The following is a 25,097-nucleotide window of genomic DNA, read 5'->3' as shown; positions in this document are numbered from 1 at the left end:
CACCGCTAACCCCTGCTGGTGTACCCAACCACATATTACAAAAAGTGAAAGCAGTCAATCCAAGGAATAGAACCAAGAACAGGGTGGGTAGGTGAAGCTGGGTTTTTTTTTTTCTCATACTCAATATTTAGCTTTACAACAGTGTGTTTACATCATTTAAATGAAGATATAAATTACTGGTTTAAAAGGGAGGTGTAGGCTAGCAAGAAAAACAGACACAAACACAGATGATCAGAGAACACGTGACCAGTGACTTGCTTTGCTTGTTTTGACTGGGGGTATGGTGTCCCACGAGGGGTAGAAAGCTCAGGAATAGACTCTCCTTTCTTTCTCTTTTTCAGATGTAAGAAGATATTTTAAACTGTAAATGGTAGAGAGCTGAAATTCAGGGCTGTGCCAGCTCATGCAGATCCTTTGTGCAGATATTTTCAAAGCACCTTTTTCTGGAGCCATTCTGGAAACTGTCTTTCATATTATACTCACCTTGTTAAAATGAGACACTTGGCTGACATCTGGTGGATAAGTGTCAAAATAAATTGTCAAGTGCAGATTTCATGTCTGCAAAGCAATATCCCCTCCTTCCATGCACTTTGCTCTGTACACATCCTGTGCAGCTCACGCTTCGGGATCCTCCTTCCCAGAGTATCCACTGACTGTCCCAGACTCACAGATCCAGGTCCTGTGTGTGTGTGTGTGTGTGTGTGTGTGTGTGTGTGTGTGTGTATTTTCCTGTTCAAAACATTGCTCCCCTCAAAACAATAATTCTCTAATTTTTGTTTTTAACTTGTGTGCATGTGTGCACAGGCACATGCCACAACAGGCATGTGGAGGTGAGGGACAGCTTTCAGGAGTCAGTGCTCTCCTTGCACTGTGGGTTTCAGAGACTGAGCCCGTTCATCAGCTTGAGCAGTAAGCGCTTTCTCCTTATGGTGAGCTCTCTCGCCCACCCTCTCCCCTTCCTTTGAAGATCTAAAGCTTCAGTTGCCATAAACATCTGCTTAGGACTTCACTTACCCAGGGCTAACTCCAACCTACAGCCTGTGGCTGATGTAAACGAAACGTACTGTTTCCCCTCCGTGCACATGGCACAGGCCGTGACTCAGCGCAGCTTTTGGTATGAAGCTGTTGTATGAAGTTCTTGCGGGTAACCAAAGATAGGTTCTTGCCCTGGCTCTTAGCCGCACCAGGAGGACCCCACCCTGAGTATCACACTCTGCTGGCTTAGAACTCACGTTTCCGTGGCTGCCCAGACCATTCCCAAGCCCTAAGAGTCAGGCAGAGGACAAAAAACACTAGCTGTGTTTTGAGTTTTGAAAAAATTTTCAGATAGTATAATTTAATCCAGAAATACAATGAAGACGAAGAAGCCAGGTTGGGGTGGCTTCAAAATAAAAAGTGTTATGAGAGTCTTGCCATTTATTTTAATTAATGTTCAGTAACATTATCGTAACATACACGTATTTGTTACTTTTGCAAGTACCTTATAACTTACAGAGGACAGATTTATCTTGGCTCATGGTGAGAAAGGCATCATGGAGTTCACGGCAGCAGGGATGTGTGCTGGATGCTCCTCACATCCTGAAGACTCAGGAAGTAGAGGGAGCAGGATCAGAATAGGAGTTGGCCATCACCGACTTAAAGGTCCATCCTGAGTGGCCTACTTCTGCCAGAAAGGCTTCATCCCTTTAAAGGGGGCACCACAACCCTCTAAACCAGAGCCACCAATGGGGGGGAACAACAAACATTCAAACACGAGATTATAGGGGGACATTTCAGATTCAAGCCCTAATACTACAGTTATGAGAGATTCAGACAGTGAGGACATCTGAAGTCCACAGGAAAATGACCTGAGTCTCTTTCATGCTTCTGCAACTTGGCCCACATGGCTGATCGCCAGAGATCTATACCCCGCCCAGGGAAGATCAGTGGCCTTGTTAAACAACCAGCACAGAAGGAAAAAAGAACGCTTCAGTCTCCTAAAAATACCTTCCCCTGCATCAGACATTGGGATGCTTTGGGAATGATGTTGGGAAGGAACAGTGGCCCAAATCGTCAAGTGGAATTCTGGTACCTGCACTGCAGCCGTGTCCTGGGTCACAGGTGTGTTAGCATCAGATCAAGTGTAAAGGTCAAGACTACGTAAGCATGGAAGTGAACCATATGTGCATGGTGTCTTGGTCCCTCTAGAATTAAGTTGTTAATAGTATGCTCAATTCATTTTCATAGAACTTGTATCAGGGTTCCAGGTTTCCAACAGGATAATTCAAAGAATACCAAATCAAAGAACCATTTAAAAGTCCACCCAGAAACCATGGGGAACTGTATTATTCTTTGAGCTAATCTTATGGAAGCTGGACACTGGTAACACAGGGTTTGAAGGGCACAGTACAGAAGAAATGATGCGGACTGGAAAGAATCATTCTGCGAGATGAAGTCTGCTATCAGTGGGGAGAAGGAAGCCAAGCCCACACAGAGCCAGGAGAAGACACAAGCCAACCTCAGTGTCTTCCTTTCTGTTGGCTGAGGCCATGAGGCAGCCAGAAGGCAAGGAGGCTCATTGGTTCAGCCCATCTTCACCATGGAAGAAGAGCATAAAGTAGAGGTGGGAGACCAGGGCACTACAAAAGCCCTTAGCATTCTCCCATCACAACTTCAAAGAGAACTTGGGGAGCCAGGGCGATCAGCAAATGGACACAATAGCACCTCCAGCTCACTCTGCACCCATGCTCTTTTCCAGCCCTTTATCACTGGGTGCCAATGAGTATCCTTAATAACCCATCTGAAAGCAAAGATACTGGTAATGGTTTAGTAAATACATTTACAACATCAAGATACAGCCATGACTTGGAAATAGTAAACAGTGGCAAGGAAAAGTCAAAACTCCACTACTTTAAAAAAAGGCTATGAGACTTCCAGGTAAAGTGGCAGATTACAAACCATGTCAGAACCATTGGCTGACTATAGCTTGGGAAATAAAGGAACAGGAATATTTTGCCCTTTCATACGATTTTTAAGATTTTTTTTCAACTTCAAAACAAAAAAGAATAAATGTTGTGTTGTGTATTTTTCAGTTTGGGTCATGGTTAGGAGTCATTACTACAGCAATGCAGTTAAGATCTGTCACCTTCACAGCTACATCTTAAAGAAATACAATTGTATCAAATTTAGCCCTCACTCAATATATATATATTCTTGTTTAGCTTGAATGATATTCCTATTGTTTATGAGAGAAAATCCATTCATCTGTCAATGAACATGTAGATGATTTGCATATCTTGGCTATCTTGAACAGACTGCAGTGAGCACAGGGATTTGTTACTTTCTAAGGTGCTCTTTTAGGAGGGCTGGGTCACGTGGTATTCTCTTTTTAACTTCTTTACAAACTGCCATATTGTTTTCCAGAGTGGCTGAAGAAAACACTACTGTGGTTGATATATTGTGCACCTCAATAAACTTATCTGGGGGTCAGAGAACAGAACAGCCACTATATTAAACAGGTTTAGGCAGTGGTAGCACACACCTTTAATCCTAACATTCAGGAGGCAAAGATCCATCTGGATCTCTGGGAGTTCAATGCCATACTGGAAACAGCCAGGCATGGTGACACACGCCTTTAATCCCAGGAAATGATGGCAGGAACCAGAAAGGTATATAATGCTTGAGGACCAGGAACTAGAGCCTTAAGCTTTTAGGCTTTTAGCAGCAGTTCAGCTGAGATCCATTCAGATGAGGACTCAGAGGCTTCCAGTTTGAGGAAACAAGATTAGCTGAGAAGTTGACAAGGTGAGGTTGGCTGTTGCTTGTTCTGCTTCTCTGATCTTCCAGCATTCACCCCAACACCTGGCTCCAGGTTTGTTTTTTTATCAATAAGACCTTTTAAGATTCATGCTACATACTACTTTTAAGGCTAAGGCTTGCTTTTCATGTAATACAAAGAGAGGTGCAGATCAATAAGATGAGACCCGCCACTCAAGACAACCAACTGAATTTTACCTTTTCTCTCTCAGATTCCACTGAAACAATTAAAGAAATCCAAAGTATGAAAACAAATCCAGAACAATTCCCATAAGCCAGAACATTGCCACTAGAAGTCTAGATAGTGATGAACTTAGAGATAAAATAGGAGGGGAGCAATTGCTGTCGAACTCTGCAGACCTGTAGACGCCATCTGCCGAAGCCAGCAAAGAGGAGTATCCTCAGATAGTGAGGCATGCTGCCCAGAAGCCTGAGGAATCTTGGGCCAGTTCGAGAGTCAGACAAGAGGCCTTTAGGGCTGAGGGCTTACAACTGGTTCTTCTCAAAATTGTGCTTCTTCTGAGGTGGTGGTCAAGAGTGGGTGCTAGGACCCCCACTGCTGACTTTTAAAAGGGACACATGTCACCTTGTGATTCTGAAAACAGATCACTCCACACCTGCTTTGTCACCCACAGCCAAGGAGGAGCTCACCAGGGGAACTGGAGACCATGGGCTCCAGGTGGGCCAATCACAAGTGAGAAGTGTGTCCTTACCCCAGGAGTCCAGCAACAGCCATAGATGGCATCAGGCACCACAGCTGGGCGACAGTGGGAGTTTATTTCCACTGGGTTGTGACCGTGCATCTGTGGAACCCTTCATAAAGCTTTAGAAGATGACCGTGCATCTGTGGAACCCTTCATAACGCTTTAGAAGAACTCGAGCCCTCTCTCTTGATAGAGACCCACTTACCTGGCTTAGGGTTCCCTCCAGTCTCACTCTAGCTCCTTCTTCTAACATTTTCAAATAATATTAAATTATTACATATTTACAGACAGTATTGTGGTGTCTTCTGAAATTTCTGTTGATGTGCACATGCAGACACACACACACACACACACAAATGTGTCTCTTTTAATGTTATTATTAAATATTAACACATAAATTTTCAAGATAAGTGGATTTGATATCTTACTTTTGTACTTTTGAAAAATAATAAAGACAGGTGTGTTGGCTCACACCAAAAATCCCACAATCCCAGGTATATGAGCTCACACCTGCAATCCCAGTACTCAGGAGACTGTGGTAGATTACTGTAAGTTCCAGGCTATCCTAAGCTACACAGTGAGTCAAGGCCAGCCTGAGATACATACCAAAACACTGTCTTTAAAAATCGTGTTTGTTTGAATGGAAGCGCATGAACTATGAACCAATGGCTGAGGGGCCCCCAACTGGATCAGGCCCTCTGAATGGGTGAGACAGTTGATTGGCTTGATCTGTTTGGGAGGCATCCAGGCAGTGGGACCGGGTCCTGTGCTCATTGCATGAGTTGGCTGGCTGTTTGAAGCCTGGGGCTTATGCAGGGTTGCTTGGCTCGGCCTGGGAGGAGGGGACTGGACCTGCCTGGACTGGGTCTACCAGGTTGATCTCAGTCCTCGGGGGAGGCTTTGCCCTGGGGAAGGTGGGAATGGGGGGTGGGGTGGGGGAAGGCTGGGGGGGACGGGAGGGGGGAGAATAAGGGAATGCATGGCTGATATGTAGAACTGAATTGTATTGCAAAATAAAATAAAATAAAATCGTGTTTGTTGTACCCCTAAAGACCAGAAGAGTTTTGTACCCTGGAGCTGGAGTTATAGAAGGTTGTGAGATGCCTGGTGTGGTTGCTGGGAATCAAACTTGGATCATCTGGAAGAATAATATGTGCTCTTAACAGAGCCATCTCTGCAGCCCCTCGTGATAATCTATATAAGGAGCATGTACACCTTTAGTAAGTATCAGATGTCAACTACACTAAGCACAACCTAGAGGGTAATGGTCCCTGTAGCTCTGAGGAAAGAGCCAGATGGGACATCAGACTGAAGGCTAGTGGCATAATGGGCAACTTGCCCCGAGCCCAGCCTCCACATGCACACCACAGTCACAAAGACCAGGACAGTGCCAGCAAGAGTGAGCATGTCAGCAGCCCAGGTATCCAGTGAGCACACAGCTGTGGTTACAAAGACCTGAGAGTAGCACTCGGGGCAGCATGGGCACCCTGAGTTGCCTCTCCATAGAGCTCACTCTGACACTTTTAAAGACTGAACAGAACAAGGAAGGTATCATGTCCTCCACGAGATGCCAGCAAACCATGTTGTTGGTTATTTTTCACTCTTTACTCTTTGGGGGACCCACTACCCAACTCCCAAATAAATCACATAGAGACTTATTTTTTCTTATAAAAAAAAAAGCCCTGCCTTAGCTTGTCTTATTTCTAGCCAGTTTTTCTTAACTTGAATTATCCTGTCTATCTTTTGCCTCTGGGCTTTTACCTTTCTCTATTTCTTTTCTTTTACTTCTTTTTCTGTGGCTGGTTGTGTAGCTGGGTGGCTGGCCCCTGCCGTCTTCCTCTCTTCTCCTTTTCTTGCTCCTTGATCTCTCTTGCTTCCCGGTCCCTCTTTTTCTCCTTGTATTTATTCTCTCTGCCTGCCAGCCCTGCCTATCCTTTCTCCTGCCTTCGTATTGGCCATTCAGCTCTTTATTAGATCATCAGGTGTTTTAGACAGGCAAAGTAACACAGTTTCACAGAGTTAAACAAATGCAACATAAAAGAGTGCAACACATCTTTGCATTATTAAACAAATGTTCCATAGCATAAACAAATGTAACACATCTGTGGTGATATTTTTGTTTGTGCTTTAACAAATAAAGATTTCCTAAAGATCTGAGGGTGGAGCTAGCCACTAGATAAACATAGAGGCTAGGCAGTGGTGGTACATACCTTTAACCCCAGCACTTGGGAGGAGGAAGCAGGAAGATCAGGAGTTCAAGGTCACCCTGGGCTGCACAAGATTGATCCAGTCTAAAAGAGAAACAGAGCCAGGCAGTGGAGGCACACACCTTTGATCCCAGCCCTTGGGATCTCATGCCTTTAATCCCAGCATTACGGAAGTGGAGACAGGAAGTGATGTGGCTGGGTGGACAGAGGGATATAAGGCAGGAGGAGACAGGAGCTCAGTTCTCTTTCAGGCTGAGAATTTGATAGAGGTGAGAAGTCTCTTTAGTGCTGGCTCCTTTACTGAACTTTCAGCATTTACTCTGCTCTCTAGCTCTGGGTTTTTATTATTAAAACCAATTAGGATTTGTGCTACACACATCTTAAAACAATATTCCACCACAAAACTGGGGTTCAGCATGTGTGTAACCACAGCTCTTGGTCCTGCATCAGCTCACGACTTGCAGAAAGCATCCTTGGTAACCATCATCACAACCCACAAGGGCCATTCTTAGAAAAATAAGAGTCAGGGGACATGATAGATGATGATTCTGGGAAACCCAAAGAAGTAGCATCAGGGAAACACAGATCTTCCTGCAGACCTAAGAGCTGGAAATCAGACATTTTTGAAATCCTGGTATCAGGGTAAGAGAACCCTAACCTATTTGTCCATCTGTCTCATCTGTTCTCTCTCCAGCACGCTGCTCTTCAGCTCCATCCCTGCATTAGAAGGAAGGAGGAAAAGACACACACACACACACACACACACACACCCCACACATGTATATATGTATGTATGTATATATATATAATAGGCATTTATATATAAAAAGGATTGCATGTACAAAAATATATAGACATTTATATATATATTAAGGATTATAGATGTGTCTATGCATATGTATATCTTTGCATATGTTACCATATATCCTTCTGTAAATTACCATCTATCTTTAAATATGTATCTTTGCTAAGTCTTACTCAGTTCCTTCATAATACATATCCCTCAGTAGCTACCTTGTGCACCTCACACTTGTTCCTCCACCCGCTAGCTCACACTGGATGTTTCCGTTCACACAGGGAACTAGGACTGCACTGCAATCCGAGAAATGCTGGCATCAGGGGCTCAGAGCTCCAGGGACTTGAGGCCATGTGCCAGGGACACATCACTGGGCCTGAGTCACTGGAAATGAGGGAGGGGACCAGGACCCCCAGAGAGGCTGCCTATTGAGTGACCCACAGGGACACAGACCTATCCTTCCCTATGGCCACAGGAACCTAAGAAACAAATTCCAACTAGCTTTGTAATAAACTTTTGTGAACAGGGAGAATCCTATACCCTAGGATTCTCTTCCTGTGTTCAACAAGGCTCGTGTAAGGAATGTGGGAGCAGAGGCCAGGCAGCAGCTGAGCCATATAGCATCGTCTCTCACCTGCTCCCTCCATGCATGAGACAACAACCAGACCAGCAGCAGCTCCGTGTTCCTCCACCGTTTCACTTCCCCGGGGCCAGATGCGTGTGTTCAGCTTCATGATGAAGGTCTGAGAAGGGCGATGGTTGTGAGATCTGGTAGACTTCAGCACGCCCCCATGGGCTTCTGCTCAGGAATCTAGCCTGCCTTCTTTACCTCTTACTTCCCAAACACCTGCCAAGGGTAAAGCTCCCATGTCAGGTGTAAAAACAGCTACACACAGCCTCCTCCAACAGCAGCCATGGCTACCACCCATGCACACCACCCACCCCAGGGGTCCAGCGTCTCTGTCTCCTTAGCAACCGTTTAAGTTTCATTTCTTAAGAAGCTATACAAATGACTGAGAGTTGCCCTTATCTGTTCTTGTAAAACAAAGGTTTCTGGTGAATAGACCAGAACAGCCCAATGACAGAATGATGGGAAGAAACAAGCTACAAAGCCACTAGAAGGCATGGCAGGAGCCTGAGTACAAGGCACCAACTGAAAGAGACTTGATTACAGCGGCTGCTGTGGATGGTCCAACCGTCCAGTACTCTGGAAAAAGCAAAATTATGGAGAAGAAAGGCCAAGGTTTGCGAGGGATTGAGGAGAGCAGGAGGGTGAACAGGAAGGGCACAGGGTGACTTTGGGGCAGGGAAACCATGTGACACCTTAACAGAAGCTGCAGGTCATTCCACAGACCTGTGGGAGGTGCAGCACAACTACAGACCACTCTGCAGAGAAGGGTGAGGGGAGAGAGTGTGGGGGAGGCAGGCGTAGATTTCAGGAAATCTAGATCCTACAAAAAAAGAGAGACTAAGTTACTCTCACCTCATGATGGGAGGAAAGCTAGGTACAGTCAGCATTGCTGGTTCTGAATTTATAGTTTTGCCAAGGAGAAAAAAAAGAAAAAGAAAAGCTATCAGTAGAAAAACTGCAACCACTGTCTCCAGACAAGTTTCGGTAAGTGTCAAACACTCTAGTCTCAGGCCAAACTGACAGTGCACCCCTCGTCCCTCCCTAACTTCACACTCACACCCTGTGGGACCTTGTCATCTAACCTGCAGCACTCCTGGCCAACGGAGCAGATCCCTCAAGGACCATAACTGCAGAGAGAAAACTGTCTCAACAACCATGCCCTTGAGAAACTTAGCAGAAGGGGGTTGCACAAGGACAGCTGAAGGAGCTGTTCTTCAGAAGTGATGTTGGAAGACCGTGAGGGCGGGGACACGCATGCCCTGAGAAAGGCAAGGAACACAATGTGGGCAGCTGCAGCTAGGGCTGTATTGTGCGTCTACAAGGACAGCAAGTGTGGAGTACGACCATGTGGATCTTTCAGGCCAGTGGGTCAGCTGGCTGGGCTGACACACCTGTCGTGGAGCTTTGCAGTGAGGGGACTGGAAGACTGAGTGGGAGATGGTGCCTCTACAGAATGAGTCTGTGCTGGCCAGCCAAAGCCTCACAGTGACTGCTCTTCCCACACAGCTAAACCCCGGCAGGTCTGCAACCAGAACACAGAATGCTTCAAAGCACCTTTGTTGGTGCTAACAATAAGCTGAACTTCAACGTGGAGGGAATTCTGGCTTAGTAGGGTGGAAGCCGTGCTGTGTAGCACAGGTGGCACTCCTGTCTACACGACCCCTGAAGGTCCCTCTGCCCATGGCTGTGGCCAGCAGAGCAGCCCCGAGGGCATGGGCCACAAGGACATAGTATGTGGAAGCTACCTTTGTGGAAAGCTCAGAAGAGCCACTTTGAATTAATAAAAAAGAACAAAGATCCATTTGAGGATTCTGTGAGTGAGAACACTTGAAACAACTTTTGAAAGCAGAGTCCAGTCCTGGCATTGCGGCTCAGGGGCTGCTAGCCAGCCACTGGCTAGAGTGAAATTGTGTTCTTTGGTGATGTTAAAGATGATTTAAGAATGGAAAGGTAACCCGGGTCGCCTTTTGCCAGCAGGTCCAAAGGACAGTAATTGAAGGAAAGATGAGAATTCACAGCTGCTGTGGTTTGAATACGGTCCAGGCCCTCTGAGGTTCAAGTCGAAACTGGCTGTGACAGTAGTGTCAGGGCAGGGCCCTGGAGAGGTGGTTGGAAAGCTTTCTGTGGACACCTGCTGTCATAGCTCCTCCACAGGCTGAAAGTGTTTGCTTGAGCCCAGGGATTCTAGGACAATGAGGGGAACACAGTGAGACCTCCATCTCGTGAAAAAACAAACAACAACAACAAAACCCCAATGATTCATCAGCTGGGGTGGTTTGAATGAGATGCCCCATATTCTTGGGCATTTAAACACTTGCTCCACAGTTGGTGATGCTGTTTGGGGAAGCTTAGGAAGTGTGCCATCCTGGAAGAAGTGTGTCACTGTGGGCTGACTGTGAAGCTTAAAAGCATCCCACCATCCCCAACTCAGCTCTCTCTGCTTCCTGTTTGCACCTGGAGATGTGTGCTCGTGGCTGCTCCTGCACCAAGCCTGCTGCTGCCAGGCTTCCCCACTTGCAGGCCGAGTGTCTGGTGTCTTCAACAAAAGGGTCTTGCCATATATTTATGGTAAGGGCAAGAGCAATGGTGATATCTTGTGTTGTTTTGGTTGCCTCTGGGGTCTTCCTGATCCATAATTCAGGGAAGTAACCCATGCCTTGTGCTTCAATTTTCATTTAATAACCCATAATTTCTGGGGGCATCACTGTCCAGCCATGCAGGGTAATTTTGTTCAAACATTTTTTAAAAAGTTGTTTATGGCTTCATTTGATTACATTTGCACGTGCCACATATCCCTTCATCCAGCAGTGGACAGTTGGGTGGAGGTACCGAGCTGTACAGCTATAGCTGTAGCTTGGCTATTGTGACTTCATGCAAAACATACATATTCTCTGTGCAGTCATACACAGCCTCGGTTTTCCCTCTTCAGACTGCTGTCACAGTGGCATTCTGCATTTTTGCAGAAAGTGACAGCTGTTTTATCCCACTCAAGCCCTCTGGACACCCATGCTCCTTTGCTGAGGTCTTACACATGAACACCAGCTCATTTGACATCATGGTTACCTGGGTTGTTGCCAAGATGACTTTTAAACAAGGACAAAGAGCAGGGTAAGTTTGAGGCTAAAAAGGAAATCACCAGGTCACGAGATACTACATCTACAGTGCTCTTCTCTGCACAGCTTTGTGCTCAGGTCAGATGGGCTAAGCAAAGGAAATAAAATGCACTGTGATCTGTTGTTGTATACTCAGTACATATGGAACTGCACTTAATCTACACAGTGACCAACTGAAATAACACAGAACTAACTCTATCAGACAAGATAACTACAGCCCAGAAGAAACAAGTGGTTCATGCAGGAGATCTAAAGCAGAGCCACTCAATCTACATCTTCTAGCTGAGACACCCCTATACTTTCTTCTGATATGTCTCCTCAGCAGGATCCCTGAGTCCATCTTTGGCCACAGCCAAGGTTTTTACCCACAGGCTGTAGTGTGGCACAGCAAAAAGAGCAGTAGCCTCTGGTAGATACTAATTGAGTACTTCCTATGTGCAGGCACCAACCTGGGTTCTGGGGATATGGAGATGAGTTAGCAAAAGCCATTGCTTCAGGTTTTAGTTGAGGATGCTGCCTGAGGTACATAAGAGATAAGACAAACCCTGGGATTGGGTGGCCACAGGATCCAAGAGACTCATATTTGAAATGAGAACTGGAAATGTTGACCCTGTAAGAGCAAAGAAAGATGTGGGTAAAAATTAGGATGGTGGTGGAGAAGAAAGCCTGAGGCTCTCATCCCCTAAACTCAGCAATTTTTCACAAAGGCCTTTTATGAAAACCCAGAAACTTAATTTAAAAAATCCTCCAAGACTAATAAAAAGGAAATAATAAAAGAAATAGTGAGGTTTTTCTCTGTCAACAATTATTTTTAAATTAAATGTATTGAATTCCCCAGTGTAAAAGTCTAACTGTGGACTAGGTTAAAGACAAATTATTATTATTATTATTATTATTATTATTATTATTATTATTTGTTTTGTTTTGTTTTTCTGAGACAGGGTTTCTCTGTAATTTTGGAGCCTGTCCTGGATCTCACTCTGAAGACCAGACTGTCCTCAAACTCACAAAGATCCACCTGGCTTTGCCTCCCGAGGGCTGGGATTAAAGGCATGCGCCACCACCACTCAGCTAAAGACAAATTCTTTAAAGATACAAACATTTGCTGCCAATAGAGACTCACTTGACACTTAAGAACCAGAAACTGATCAGAAAGAGTAGAGTACTTACATTGGACAAAACAGACTTCAGGTCAAACCCATCACAACAAATAAGGGACATAAGATAAAAGAATCAATCTAGCGGGAAGATATAACAATTAAAACACAAATGCACCCAACACCGGAGCACATAAACACATAAAGCAAATGATGGCAGGGCTGAGCGGAGACTTCAGTGCCTCGCTTTCAGTAATGGTGGAACATCAGGTCTACAGTGTTGCCGTCACCAGTGAAGGGCAGAAGGCTTGCCCTGCGCATGCTGGGAAGACGGGCTATTCCACTGGCAGCAGCAGAACACACATTCTTTTCCAGCTCTCATGGACTGTCTCCTCGATACATTAAGTATTAAATCACAAAACAAGTCTTCACAAGCTAAGACTGAAATACGATCAAGCACATCCCCAGTGCAGAAAACAAACAAAAATCAGAAGGAAAATGGGAAGACATACAAATATGTGAAAATTAAACAAAATGCCATTAGAGAGCCATCATACCAGAGAGGAATCAAGAAGGAGATTAGAAAACACCCCTCGACAAATGAAAACAGAACACAGGAAACCAAAACTCATGGGAGCCAGCACAAACAGCACTGGGAAGGACGCTGGCTGCCATAAATGCCCACATCCAAGAAGAAGAAAGATCTCAAATAAACAATCTAATTTTACATCTGAAGGAACTGAAGAACGAGGGGAAGCTAAGTCTGGTGTTAGCAGAAAGCAGGAAATAAGAATGAGGTCAAAGACAAACAGAAAACAGACTGTGAAAAAGATTGATGAAGGCAAGAGTTGGTTTTTTTGTTTTTTTTTAAAAAAACAAAATTGGCAAGCACTTGGCTAAACTAATTAGGAAATAAATAAACCAGCAGTGAAAAAGTTGACATCACACTACCATCACAGGAATTAGGACGATCGCTAGACTGCATCGCACAAGCAAATCCACGAAACAGGAATGGCTAGTTCTTGTTCCCAGGAGCAAGCCTTGAAGGGATGACCTGCCCAGAACTGTAAGGAGATGAGCACTGAATCGGGATTCAGAACCTGGGCTGACAAAGCCCAGACCAGGCCGCCTACCTTTGAATTCTACCAGACATTTAACCCTTTCTGAGCAGCTGAGGAAGAGGGGCATTTCCAGGCCAATTCTCTGAGGCCTGCAGTAGCCTGGTACCAAAGTGCAAGGAAAGAAAACAGCAGACCAGAGTTCCTAATGAACACAATTTGAAAATCCCCAACAAAATACTAAGACATGAAATCTAACAGCACATTACAAAGATCCTTCACAGGGCCAGTGAGACGGCTCAGTGGATAAAGACACTGGCTGACAAGTCTAACAGCCCGAGTTCAATCCTGATGACCCACATGGTGGGAGGAGAGGACCAACTCCTGTAACTCATCCTCTGACCCCTACATGTGCACCATAGCTCATATGTATGTGCATAGGACACACGCAAACACAACAAATAATAAATAGATAAATAAATGCAATTTTAAAAACTTTTTAATGTTAATAAAAAGATCATATACTATAATCAGGTGGATTTTTTTCTTCTGAGGTGCAAGGATGATTCAATATATAAAAATCAATTAATATAGTATACCACTAATAGAAAAATAATTAAAAATTCATATAGTCATCATAATTGATACAGAAAAAGCATTTGGGATCATTTAACATTCTTTCATAATTAAAATAAGACTCCCAAAATACTAGGAACAGAAGTTAAAAAAAACAAACACACGACTCAACATTGTAAAGGCCACATGTGAAAGGCCACAGATATCACACCCAGTGTGAAAACCAAGGCACTGAAACTATGGTGAGGGCAAGACAAGGATGCCCAGTGGCCCTGACTCTACTCAGCCCAGTGCTGGGGCCACAGCACAGCCACTGAGTCAAGGGACTGTGAAGATGGCTTCCAGGTCAGAGGGAAAGAGTCAAGAGCTGCCCCTACACATGGAGCTAACAGCCCGCCAGCTCCTCATAGCAACAGGAAGGATGACACTGACAGAGACGCAGCTCCAACAAGGGGATTCCATCCCTCACATTCGAAAAGTTAGTAGCCCTGGTCACAATATTCTCTCACAACCGCTCTCCCTGCCCTGAGGGTGGCTGTCTTCTGTGTCTCCATCTGGCTGTCCCTCTGGTCATGTCTGATTGGAAGATACTCTAAAGAGCTCACTTTAGCTTAATTACCAACTTGCCTACACTCTGGACCACTCCATGAGTGGTCCTCACAGGAAGGTTCAAGAGGATATTACAGATGTTCACGGTAGGACACCATTAGCAAGTGCAGGTTAAGAACCTTAGGTAGTGGTGGTGTGTGAATGGAGTACTGCCAGACACTCAAGTCAACATGCCCACATTAGGAGTGGAGAGATGGCTCAGCTGTTAAGAACACAGGCTTCTCTTGAAGAGGACCTGGGTCCCATTCCCAGTACCTACATGGAGACTCAACTATCTATACCTCTAGTTCCAAGGGATCCAATGTCCTCTTCTGGCTTCCATGATCACTGCACACAAGTGAGATATATATATATATATATATATATACCATACATGCAAGCAAAAAAATACACACATAAAATTAAGATAAATCTTTCCTTTAAAAGTCCTCGTTAGAGCCAAGCATGGGGAATCCTATTGAAGAGAGGGAGGAAGGCTTGTACAAGCCAGGGGAGTCAAAGTCATCACAAGAAAACGCATAGAAACAACTAACCTGGGCTCATAGGAGCTCACAGACTCTGGACTAACAGCTAGGGAGCCTGCACAGGACCAACATAGACCCTCTACATATGTGTGACTGTTGTGTAGCTTAGTCTACTTGCAGGACTCCCAACAGTGGGAGCAGGTATAAGTGGACGTTTCCTGTTCCGAATGCCCAATCCCAAATAACCAACTGAATATGAGTTATAAATGCTTGGCCAATAGTTCAGGCTTATTACTAACTAGCTCTTACATTTTATGTTAACCCATATCCCTTATTTATGCTCTGCCACATGACAGTACCTTTATTAGCATGGCACGTTCATCTCCTTCTCCCTCTGCATCTGACTGGCAACTCCTGACTCTGCCCTTCTTCCCATCATCCTCAGTTTGGTCACCCCACCTATACTTCCTGCCTGGCTACTGGCCAGTGTTTTATTAAACCAATTTGAGTGACAAATCTTTACAGTGTACAAGAAGATTTTATTCCACAGCAAGCAGGGACTGTCCCTAATGCTTTGGCTGGCTTTTGGGACCCTATTTCTCATACTGGATTGCTTTGCCCAGCCTAAATACAAAGGTGGGGGGAGCTTAGCCCTACCTCAACTTGATGTGCCATGCTTTGTTGACACCCATGGGAGGCCTGCCCCTTTCTGAACAGAAACAGAGGAGTGTATGGGGGGCAGAGGAGAGGTGGGGGAGGGAATGGGAAGAGAAGATGGAGGAGAAACTGCAGTTGGGATATAAAATAAATGAATAAATCTAATTAATAAAAAAATCCTCATTAGACCCATATTGTAACCATTTTCACAATTACATCATCAAGAATTTTTTTATCAATTTTTGAACGTAGGATGTGTCTTCAGTGAAACAAAATGGAATGAAATTTCTAAAAAAACAAACAAACAAACAAACAGTAAGTGGTAAAGTCAAAACTGACACCAATCTGACTTGATCATACAAGAACAGCTCTGGGGAGAGACATGGAGACACCAACCAATCAAACTCACAGACTGAAGTCCTGGCTCTTGCACATGACTATTCCTAGGGACACAACCGTTGAAGAGATCATTTAAGCTACATAGGTGGCCCTGATGTAATTTGACTGACATTCTTGTAAGAAGAAATCTGGGCAAAGAACCAGGGGAACATGGGCATCAAAAAGAGCTTGTGCAGATGAGTGAGAAGCCAGGGAGAGAACCCCTGACCCCAGACACTGGATTTGCTGTCATGCGGTTCTGGAGTTTCAGCCCCTAGAACCACGGATGATACATTTCTGTCCTTTGAGTCACTTGGTGTGCAGAGCTGTTATAATGGCCATGTTTGTGTCACTATAACTAAAATAACTAACAGAAACAACCTAAGATTGATTTGGGCTATTTGAGTCCATCAGAACCGAGAAAACACAGCTAAGTTCACAGCAGTCAGATTGGTGCTAACTCATCAGTTATGCAGTGGAGTGCCAGACCCAAAGTGGAGGCTGAGATAAAGCTTCAAAGGCTAGAGACCTACTTCTGCCAGCAGGGCCCCACAGTGGAGCCATCAGGCAGGGACATTTACCTGTAAACCATAACAACTTCAATATGACAGCCCTGGCAAAATACTACAGGGGGGAAATGGCAAAAGAAAGGAGATTAGTGAGGGGCAGAGAGAGAAAGGGAGGAAGAGAGGGAGAGGAGGAATGGCGGAGTGCTCTTTATTCTTGATTCCCCTTCAGGGAGGAGCTACCATAGACTGAAGGAACAGAAGAGAGAGTACAGCTATGGAGGACTGCCTTCACATCTCCAGGGACTGTGCTGTGCATACACTGGCGCTCTGTACACACCATCATCCCTCTAGGGATCCACTGACCTCCTATGAGGAAGGGTTTGCTGTGGTGGTATTGTGTTCCCCGAAATATTGTGCACACTAACAAACTTATCTGGGGTCAGAGAACAGAACAGCCACAATATTAAACATAGAGGATAGGTAGTGGTAGCACATGCCTTTAATCCTAGCGTTCCAGAGGCAGAGATCTACCTGGATCTCTGTGTGTTCAAGGATACAGCCAAGCATGGTGACTCACGCCTTTAATCCCAGAAAATGAGCCTTTAATCCCAGGGAGTGATGGCAGAAAGGTATATAAGGCATGAAAACCAGAAATTAGAAGCATTTGGCTAGTTAAGCTTTTAGGCTTTGAGCAGCACAGTTCAGCTGAGATCCATTTGAATGAGGACTCAGAAGCTTCCAGTCTGAGGAAACAGGGTCAGCTGAGGAATTGACAAGGTGAGGTGGCTGTGGCTTGTTCTGCTTCTCTGATCTTCCAGCATTCACCCCAATACCTGGCCCCAGGTTTGTTTTTATTAATAAGACCCTTTAAGATTCCTGTTACAGTTTGCATTACCAGCCCTTGCCTATTCATCATGGCATGCTTCCCTGGGAAGCATTCAAAAGAAACCATACTGGATTCCTGCAAAATCCTTGGATTCCATTTTTAGGAGGCTTTCTGGATTAGTCATAGGGTTGGGGGTTTGCATGTTTACCTAAACATAGAATCCTAATTTTTCTACCAAGGAAACTTCTAGCTCTGATTTCCAAGGGCCAGGGAGGTGAACTGATTTACAGACAACTCAGTTGTCTCCATGGAAAATGAATTCCCCAAAGCAGGGATCAGTGTTCCCTGGAGTGCCACCAATGGCCCTGTGTTTGGCTGTTTTCCGTGGGCAGAAGCATGTCACGGTTGTCATGCTGCAGAGTGGAGGCACCTGTGTGTTGACTGGTGCCCAGACCTGGTGCCATTGATCATCAGCGAGAGAAGAGAGCTTCTGCAGCACACAGAGACAGAGCCTCCTACCACAGCTGAGAAAACAATGTTCTGGAAGATGAGATGAACTCCCAGCCTCCTGGGAACACTGCTGCCGTGGGGTGGGGGTAGACTCCCTTTACCTTCAGTTGGAGAGACTGAGACAGCAGTACTGGGGAGGTGGAGTAGGACATCAGTCCCTTGTCTGTTTCCATTGGACTCTGAGAACTCCGGGTGGCCACATCCTTTCCAGATCCCTGACGTCAGAGGATTGTAGCACAGGGCAGGCAGCAGGGCATGCCTGTACCTCGTTTGCCACTGGTTGGTTTCTCCAAAACATGGTGCCACTGAAAGAGTGTGTGAAACAGGATGCCAATACACAGTCTTCCTAGAGGAAAGAGAGTGCTTACAGACAGAAGGGGCGTGGAAAGACTATAGGTGTGTGGACCAGTTAGCCTTTTATTACACGGGGGAGGCAAGCTTGCAGTCCAAATGTTTTAAGGTCTTTGTTTTTAAAGATTTATTTATAATGTATGTGTGTGGATGTTTTGCCTGTAGGCATATCTGTGCACCATGTGCATACCCCCACTGCCTGCAGAGGCCAAAAGAGAGCATTGGATCCCCTGGAACTGGAGTCACAGACAGTTGTTAGCTATTATGTGGGTGCTGGGAGTTGAACCTGAGACATTTGGAAGAGCAGCCAGTACTCTTAACCACTGAGCCATCTCTCCAGTCCCTACTTCTGGAGTATGCAGAAGGTGTGGTAAGGATAAACACTGGACCAATGAATGTAGAGCAACAAGGGACAGACAAGGTAATCCTTTGCCTCTGTCCTCGGGAAACTCCCAGAGGAGCCGCATGCAGACCCCCACAGCAAATTCAGTTCAGACCTTTCCTGCCATTCATTGTAAAGCTATTTCCCATTTTTTAATGTGGAAAAAAAATTCTCTTTTAGCTAGTTTCTCCCTTTAAGATATCTGATATCTTAATTGACTTACCAAGTCTGCGTAGAACAGAAGTCTGAGGGAATTTCAAAGCGGCTACCTAGCATGCTTGCAGTCCAAGATGGGAATCCAGAGAGAGAGAGAGAGAGAGAGAGAGAGAGAGAGAGAGAGAGAGAGAGAGAGAGCGCACCTACTACCTACCAGGAGAAGAGAAAAAAGCTAAAAGCTAAAGTCCAGTCATGTGCTCCGGCCTGAGCCGTTTCAGGCCTGAGCCAGGGGTCTGTACACCCACAAGCAGTCTAGCTGCTCATAGCTCTGGCCCCTTTAAGCTCTGGCCACGTGAGTTGGAGATCTGGCCACAAGTAGCTCCAGCTAGCTGCATGTAGCAGGTCCACTTGTAGCTCCATCCAGACCTGGGGACCTGTAAGGCCACCAAAGGTTTTTAAAAGAATTCTTGCCCCATGTTGGGTGCCAATTGTAGATGAATTTCTAAACAGTCTTATTAAATAAGAAACACAGAGCCAAATACAGTGGTGTAAGCCGTAGAGATCAGAGCAATAGCCGCCAACTAACCTTAGCTCACCATGCTGCCATAGCTTCCCAAGAGAGAGCTTCTTCCCGTCTAACCTGCACCTTTATTGCCTTCCTGTTCTGCCTTCTCATTGGCTCTAAGCCCAGCCACATCACTTCCTCATCACTGCTTGTCTATACTGGGATTGAAGGTGTGCGTCACCATGCTTGGCTATGTCCTTGACCACACAGAGACCCTGCCTGCCATGTGATTGGATTAAGGGCGTGTGCTACCACCACCTGACTTCTGTTTATGGCTATGACTTCTGATCTCCAGGCAAACTTTACTTATTAACATACAAATAAAATATCACATTTCAGCACAAATAAAATATCACCACAGTATGATATAAGTGAGCCCATGAGTAATCAATCCTTTCTTAAGTGGGAATTATGTGGCTAAGAGTGCCAGGCCACATGAAGCCCTTGGGCTGATGGAGGAGACAGAAGGCAGAAGAAATGATGCTTAAGTGAGCGAAGTCCCTGCTGTCACTTATGAGTTCCATGCTGCAGACCCTAGCTTGAAGGCCATCAAGGAGCTGAGCCAAGTAGCCCCCACTACACAGTTCATTCAGGTTCAGAGTCTGCAGAGCATACACACTGACCTCCTTGGGCACAGCAGCAGACCTCCCATGCCCTACAATTCTCTTGGTCCAGAAGTCAGGCAAGAGTTCAAAGGCTCAGCTCCACTGCATCGAGGGACTTTCCAGGGCACTCTGGAGATGGGGGAGGCTCAGTGGCAGGAGGCTAGGCTGGCAGGAAAGCCAGGTCTGCAATCTGAGCACCTCTGAGCTGTCACTCCCAATGCGTGGCTTCACATGATGTGGCAGACTCCAGACAAGTTCAGGGTGGCTACATTTCTCCCATGGGACCTGTGTTCCCACTCAAGAGTATAAAGTCATATCCTCTTCCACCCTGACCTCAAGGTCCTGCATATGAGACTCAATGCACTGCAGTGATGATCCATGAGTCTGTAGTCACCTGACTCAAAGGGATGGGCCCCTTCTTCCCTCTCTCTGTGAAGGGAAGTTCTTGTGCCATGAGAGACAGTAACAGCCACCTTTGTAAATTATACTCTACTCAACACCACAAAGCCAAACTAAACCACTGGCTTCTGGAACCACTGGCCATAAGTCAAACATGCCCACCCTCTCTCCTGACTAGCTATAGTCCATCCTTCAAGGACCACCACACACACCACCATGAAGCCCACATGTATCAAACAGGGTGTGCTCCCTGTTCAGGCCTTCCGTCACATTCTAGAAGCTGTACTCAGGTGCATGCTCACTCCTCTCCTGGCCCATCTGTGTCTGTTCTGACCTGGATAGTCCTGGCCATCCAAGCGCATGCTCTCCACCTCCCTGAAGGTCCTGTGTCTGGGTTGGCCTGACTCATAGTATATTTGAATCCCATAAATTGGCCAGGCATGCACCCTGAGAGTCTTTAATCAGGGTAATATGTACAAGGGATATGTCTACCAACAAAGTATGTCCCTAAAGTGTTTAGCAGCCTTTGATCACTTACCCAGTTGGCAGGCTGTAGAGAAAGCTGGACAAGCAACATCATCATTTACACTGTCCAGGCTCATATTTATTTCCATAGCTCTAAAATATGATACTTAGGAACTAGATTCTCAATCTACCAGGCCAATACTCTTGGCTGAACACATTCTGCAGTGGGGTCTCCAGGAGTCCTGACACCCCTCTTCCATCTAGCAGTGCAATCCTGTGCCAACTATAGCTGTGCGACCTTCTAGTCCGAGGTCATCAAACTACAACCCAGGGGACTGAATCTGGCCTACCCCTGTTTGAGTCCAGTATGACCAGAACACAAACACACTCACTCCGAACCTGTTGTCTGTGGCTGCTTGCACACAGCAGCAGCAGAGTTGAGTCATATGCTATAGAGATCGTCTGGCTACACAACCTTAAATGTCAGTTATGTGACCTTCACAAAATTTCCCCCAAGTCTGCTGCAAATACACAAAGTGTGCACACAATTGCCCCATCTAGAGATCCACAGCCAAGGAGAAGCGTCAGCTGGCAAGTCCCACAGGATCTCACAGGAGGGACAAGAAGGCTCCAGAGATCCCCTAAGAGGTCCCCATCATCACTGTCAAATATACATCAAGAAGACTGGAAGAGTTGGTATAGCTGGAGAGTTTCCAGCTCCCACCAAGTCCCAGCAGTCCTGCAGCCCAGTTATGAAATAAACACACAGACGCTTATATTATTTAAACTGTTTGGCCTAATGGCTCAGGCTTCTTGTTATCTAGTTCCTATATCTCAAATTAGCCCATATCTGTTAGTCTATAAATTGCCACGTGGCTCCTGGCTTATTGGTACCTTACATCTCACTTTTCATGGCAGTGGGTGGCAGCGTCTCTCTGCCACCACCTTCCACCTCCCCACATTCTCCTCCTTCTTGTCCCTCCTACTCTATCCTTCCTGCCTGGCTACTGGCCAATCAGCATTTTATTTATCAATCAATCATAGCAACATATATTTACAGCATACAGGACATCCGACAGCAAGCTGGAGAGATGGCTCAGTGGTTAAGAGCACTTGTGGCTCCTACAGAGGACCCAGGTTTAAATCCCAGCACCTACATGTGGCCTACAACCATCTATAACTCCAGTGCCAGAGGATCTGACACACTCTTCTGGCCTCCATGTGCAGCAGGCACACATGAGGTGCACAGACATACATGCCAGCAAAACACTCATACACACACAAAAATAAAAGTAAATCTTTTCTTCTTAGTGAGATAAAGAGACTGGGTTCCTCCTGGACCCTCCAGGCCACCCCAGCCTCTGCCTCAACCCTTTCCTGTTGAGATAATTGAGACCCAATGTTGGGGAATATTATTTTAAGGTGTGTTACTTTTGTTTATTTTGCATTTGTTTACCTCTGTGAAACTGTGATACTTTGCCTATAAAACACCTGATGCTCTAATAAGGAACTGAATAGCCAATAGCAAAGCAGGAGAAAGGATAGGCGGGGCTGGCAGGCAGAGAGAATAAATGGGAGGAGAAATCTGGGAGGAAAAGGAAGAAGGAGGAGGATTCCAGGGGCCAGTCACCCAGCTACACAGCAAGCCCCAGAGTAAGAAAGAAAGGTAAAGCCGGGCAGTGGTGGCACACGACTTTACTCCCAGCACTTGGGAGGCAGAGGCAGGTGGATCTCTGTGAGTTCGAGGCCAGCCTGGACTACAGAGTAAGTTCCAGGAAAGGCACAAAGCTACACAGAGAAACTCTGTCTCAAAAAACCAAAAAAAAAAAAAAAAAAAAAAAAAAAAAGGAAAAGAAAAAGAAAAAAAGAAAGAAAGGTATATAGGAATAGAGAAAGATAAAAGCCCAGAGGCAAAAGATAGATAGGGATAATTTTAAGTTAAGAAAAGCTGGCTAGAAACAAGCCAAGCTAAGGCTGGGCATTTATAATTAAGTATAAGCCTCTGTGTGTGATTTATTTGGGAGCTTGGTGGTGGGCCCTCAAAAGAGCAACAACCCCTTCTCTTGAATCAACCAAGAGCTAAGGTTGGAATAATATCCAAGGAAAACCCAGAGAGGTAAAAACAGGGTAAGACATCAGAGAGCTCAGATGGACTTGCTTACACAGAGGACTAGGTTGCTATTGGAAGGTAAATGTCACCCCAGCCAGCTCAACAAGGCCTGCCTTTGGGTCCACAGCCCACAGCCTCCCATCAGCCACACAGCAACAATCTTGGCTGGCCCAAATGCTGGATCCCCACTCAGCATGATATTCAAGTACATCCTGCAACATCCTCTTTCTCTCAGATCCTACCTCACCAGATTAAGTTGGCATCCTTGTCCTATGATCACTTGGGTGTGGTCCAGTGCATTCCTTCCCCATAATGAACTACCTGCCGGGTGACTCCTCAAAAGGAGCATTTCTACACTCACCCATCTTCAAGGGAGAGAAGCAGATCTTCCCCTGAGCTCCAGAAATGCTTAGGTAGGCTTCTATTCCAGGTGTCACACTTAGAGCCTTTTTCTTAAAGACAAATTTTGTATACTCCAGACCATTGAGCTCTCAATAGGATGAGTTTTAAGAATCAATATGTTGCCTGATCACTTTGTAATGTCAAAAGCATCATTTTAATTGTCTGTGTCTCTATTTTCTCAAAGTGGAATATAATTCTAACCTCACAAGTGCTTGATATTGTGACTCGCATGGGATGAATGGGGTTTGAACAGATGAGGGAAACAGCATTCCCACCACCAACATGAGAGTCATCTCTCACGTGCCCCTTTCGGAATAGAGCTGGGTTTCTCCCTGTTATCCTAATTCACTTCATTTACCCATTTTTATACCATGTAAATACCTCTCATTTTACTCCATTCTCAAGGCAGCAGTGAGAAGAAACAGACATTGCCATGAGTTGGATGTGCACCTGGTTATGTTCTATTGAAATATAAAATTTTCAGGATAGTCTACATCCATGCTTTCTTACCTCCATCCAAAGTAAGTCCCATGTATTGAGCTGAATTTACACCTATCGATCAAATGCATATGTGCCTGATTTGCATAAGAAAATGGCTGGACAGGAAGATTTAAATGCCAGGGTGAGTCTGCCCCAAGCACTTCCTTTAACCTGCAGACTCATTTGAGCTCTTAACCTTGGTTTTCCCAGCTACAGCAACAGGGATTTGGACTAGATTCTATCTGTCTACTTTAGAAGATGTACAGTTTGAGAAAATGGTTAAGGAGCCTAAAATTTGGAACCAGTTTAATCACTGAAGAACAAAGCTTGCAGCTTCCCAGAAACCAGAATCCAACCTTCAGTTTGATTTATTTGTAATGCAATCCTTCCCATTGCTGTTCTATTCCCTAACTGCATCCAGACAACACTTTCTCTGGAGCTACAAGAACTGGGCATTTCTCTAATAAACTTGAACTCAAAAACTGGCACTTCTGGTCACATACCACCATGTCAAATCTATGAAATAACACTAATAATCTATGAAGAAACCCAAAACAGGTGATGTTATCTTGAATCTAACCCTAACCTTCAGGCATCTCATTATGTAAGCCAATAAGTCCTCCCACCTCCCTTTACAGTGGTGTGCTTACAAAGAAAACTGGTTGACACAGATCTAGACTGACTGGAGTCCAGCACCTGACATTCGAGAGGTACCTGCCAGTCAATACCATCTTGCTAGTCATATTCTACCCAGGACTCATGGCCATACTCTACCCAGGAATCATGGCCATACTCTACCCAGGAATCATGGCCATACTCTACTCAGGGGTCATAGCCACACTCTACCCAGGGCTCATGGCCATACTCTACCCAGGAATCATGGCCATACTCTACTCAGGGGTCATAGCCACACTCTACCCAGGGCTCATGGCCATACTCTACCCAGGAATCATGGCCATACTCTACCCAGGAATCATGGCCACACTCTACTCAGGGGTCATAGCCATACTCTATTTAGGGCTCATGGCCATACTCTACCCAGGCCTCCAGTGAGTTTCTCTGGAGACTAAGGCTCTGTCTTCTTCCTTTTGAACTCACCTATGGCACAAACTACTCAGCACACAAAACCCTTTTCTTGAGCTGATAGAACATTTTGGATAACTGAGAATCAAGACAAATCTTTTTATTTGAGATGTTAAGTCTTTCCCTACACAAAGATCTCACTGAGCTGCCTTGAATCTCCATCAACCAG

The 25,097-nt window shown here is 45.4% G+C and overlaps 1 protein-coding gene across 16 annotated transcripts in view; it reads right to left on the bottom strand.

The window, feature by feature from the left end:
• Agtpbp1 (ATP/GTP binding carboxypeptidase 1) overlaps window positions 1-25,097 on the bottom strand; it is a 268,316-nt gene that overhangs the window by 86,411 nt on the left and 156,808 nt on the right. For 8 of the 16 annotated variants that reach the window (XM_052727743.1, XM_052727751.1, XM_052727744.1 and 5 more), the window contains one exon: window positions 1,392-11,856. The exons of 2 other annotated variants lie outside the window; for them this stretch is intronic. In XM_052727743.1, coding sequence (XP_052583703.1) covers window positions 11,565-11,856 — 292 coding nt within the window. In that variant the 3' untranslated portion in view covers window positions 1,392-11,564. Of the gene's footprint in view, window positions 1-1,391; window positions 11,857-18,044; window positions 18,236-18,886; window positions 18,941-25,097 lie in introns of those variants that run through there. 6 more of the 16 variants (XR_008215685.1, XR_008215686.1, XM_052727747.1 and 3 more) reach the window with 6 other exon arrangements.

Source organism: Peromyscus californicus, unplaced genomic scaffold, assembly GCF_007827085.1.
Source record: "Peromyscus californicus insignis strain IS unplaced genomic scaffold, ASM782708v3 Scaffold_8__1_contigs__length_139910024, whole genome shotgun sequence".
NCBI lineage: Eukaryota > Metazoa > Chordata > Mammalia > Rodentia > Cricetidae > Peromyscus > Peromyscus californicus.
Note: the sequence above shows the minus strand (reverse complement) of the source record. Positions and strands in the feature narration are given on the sequence as shown.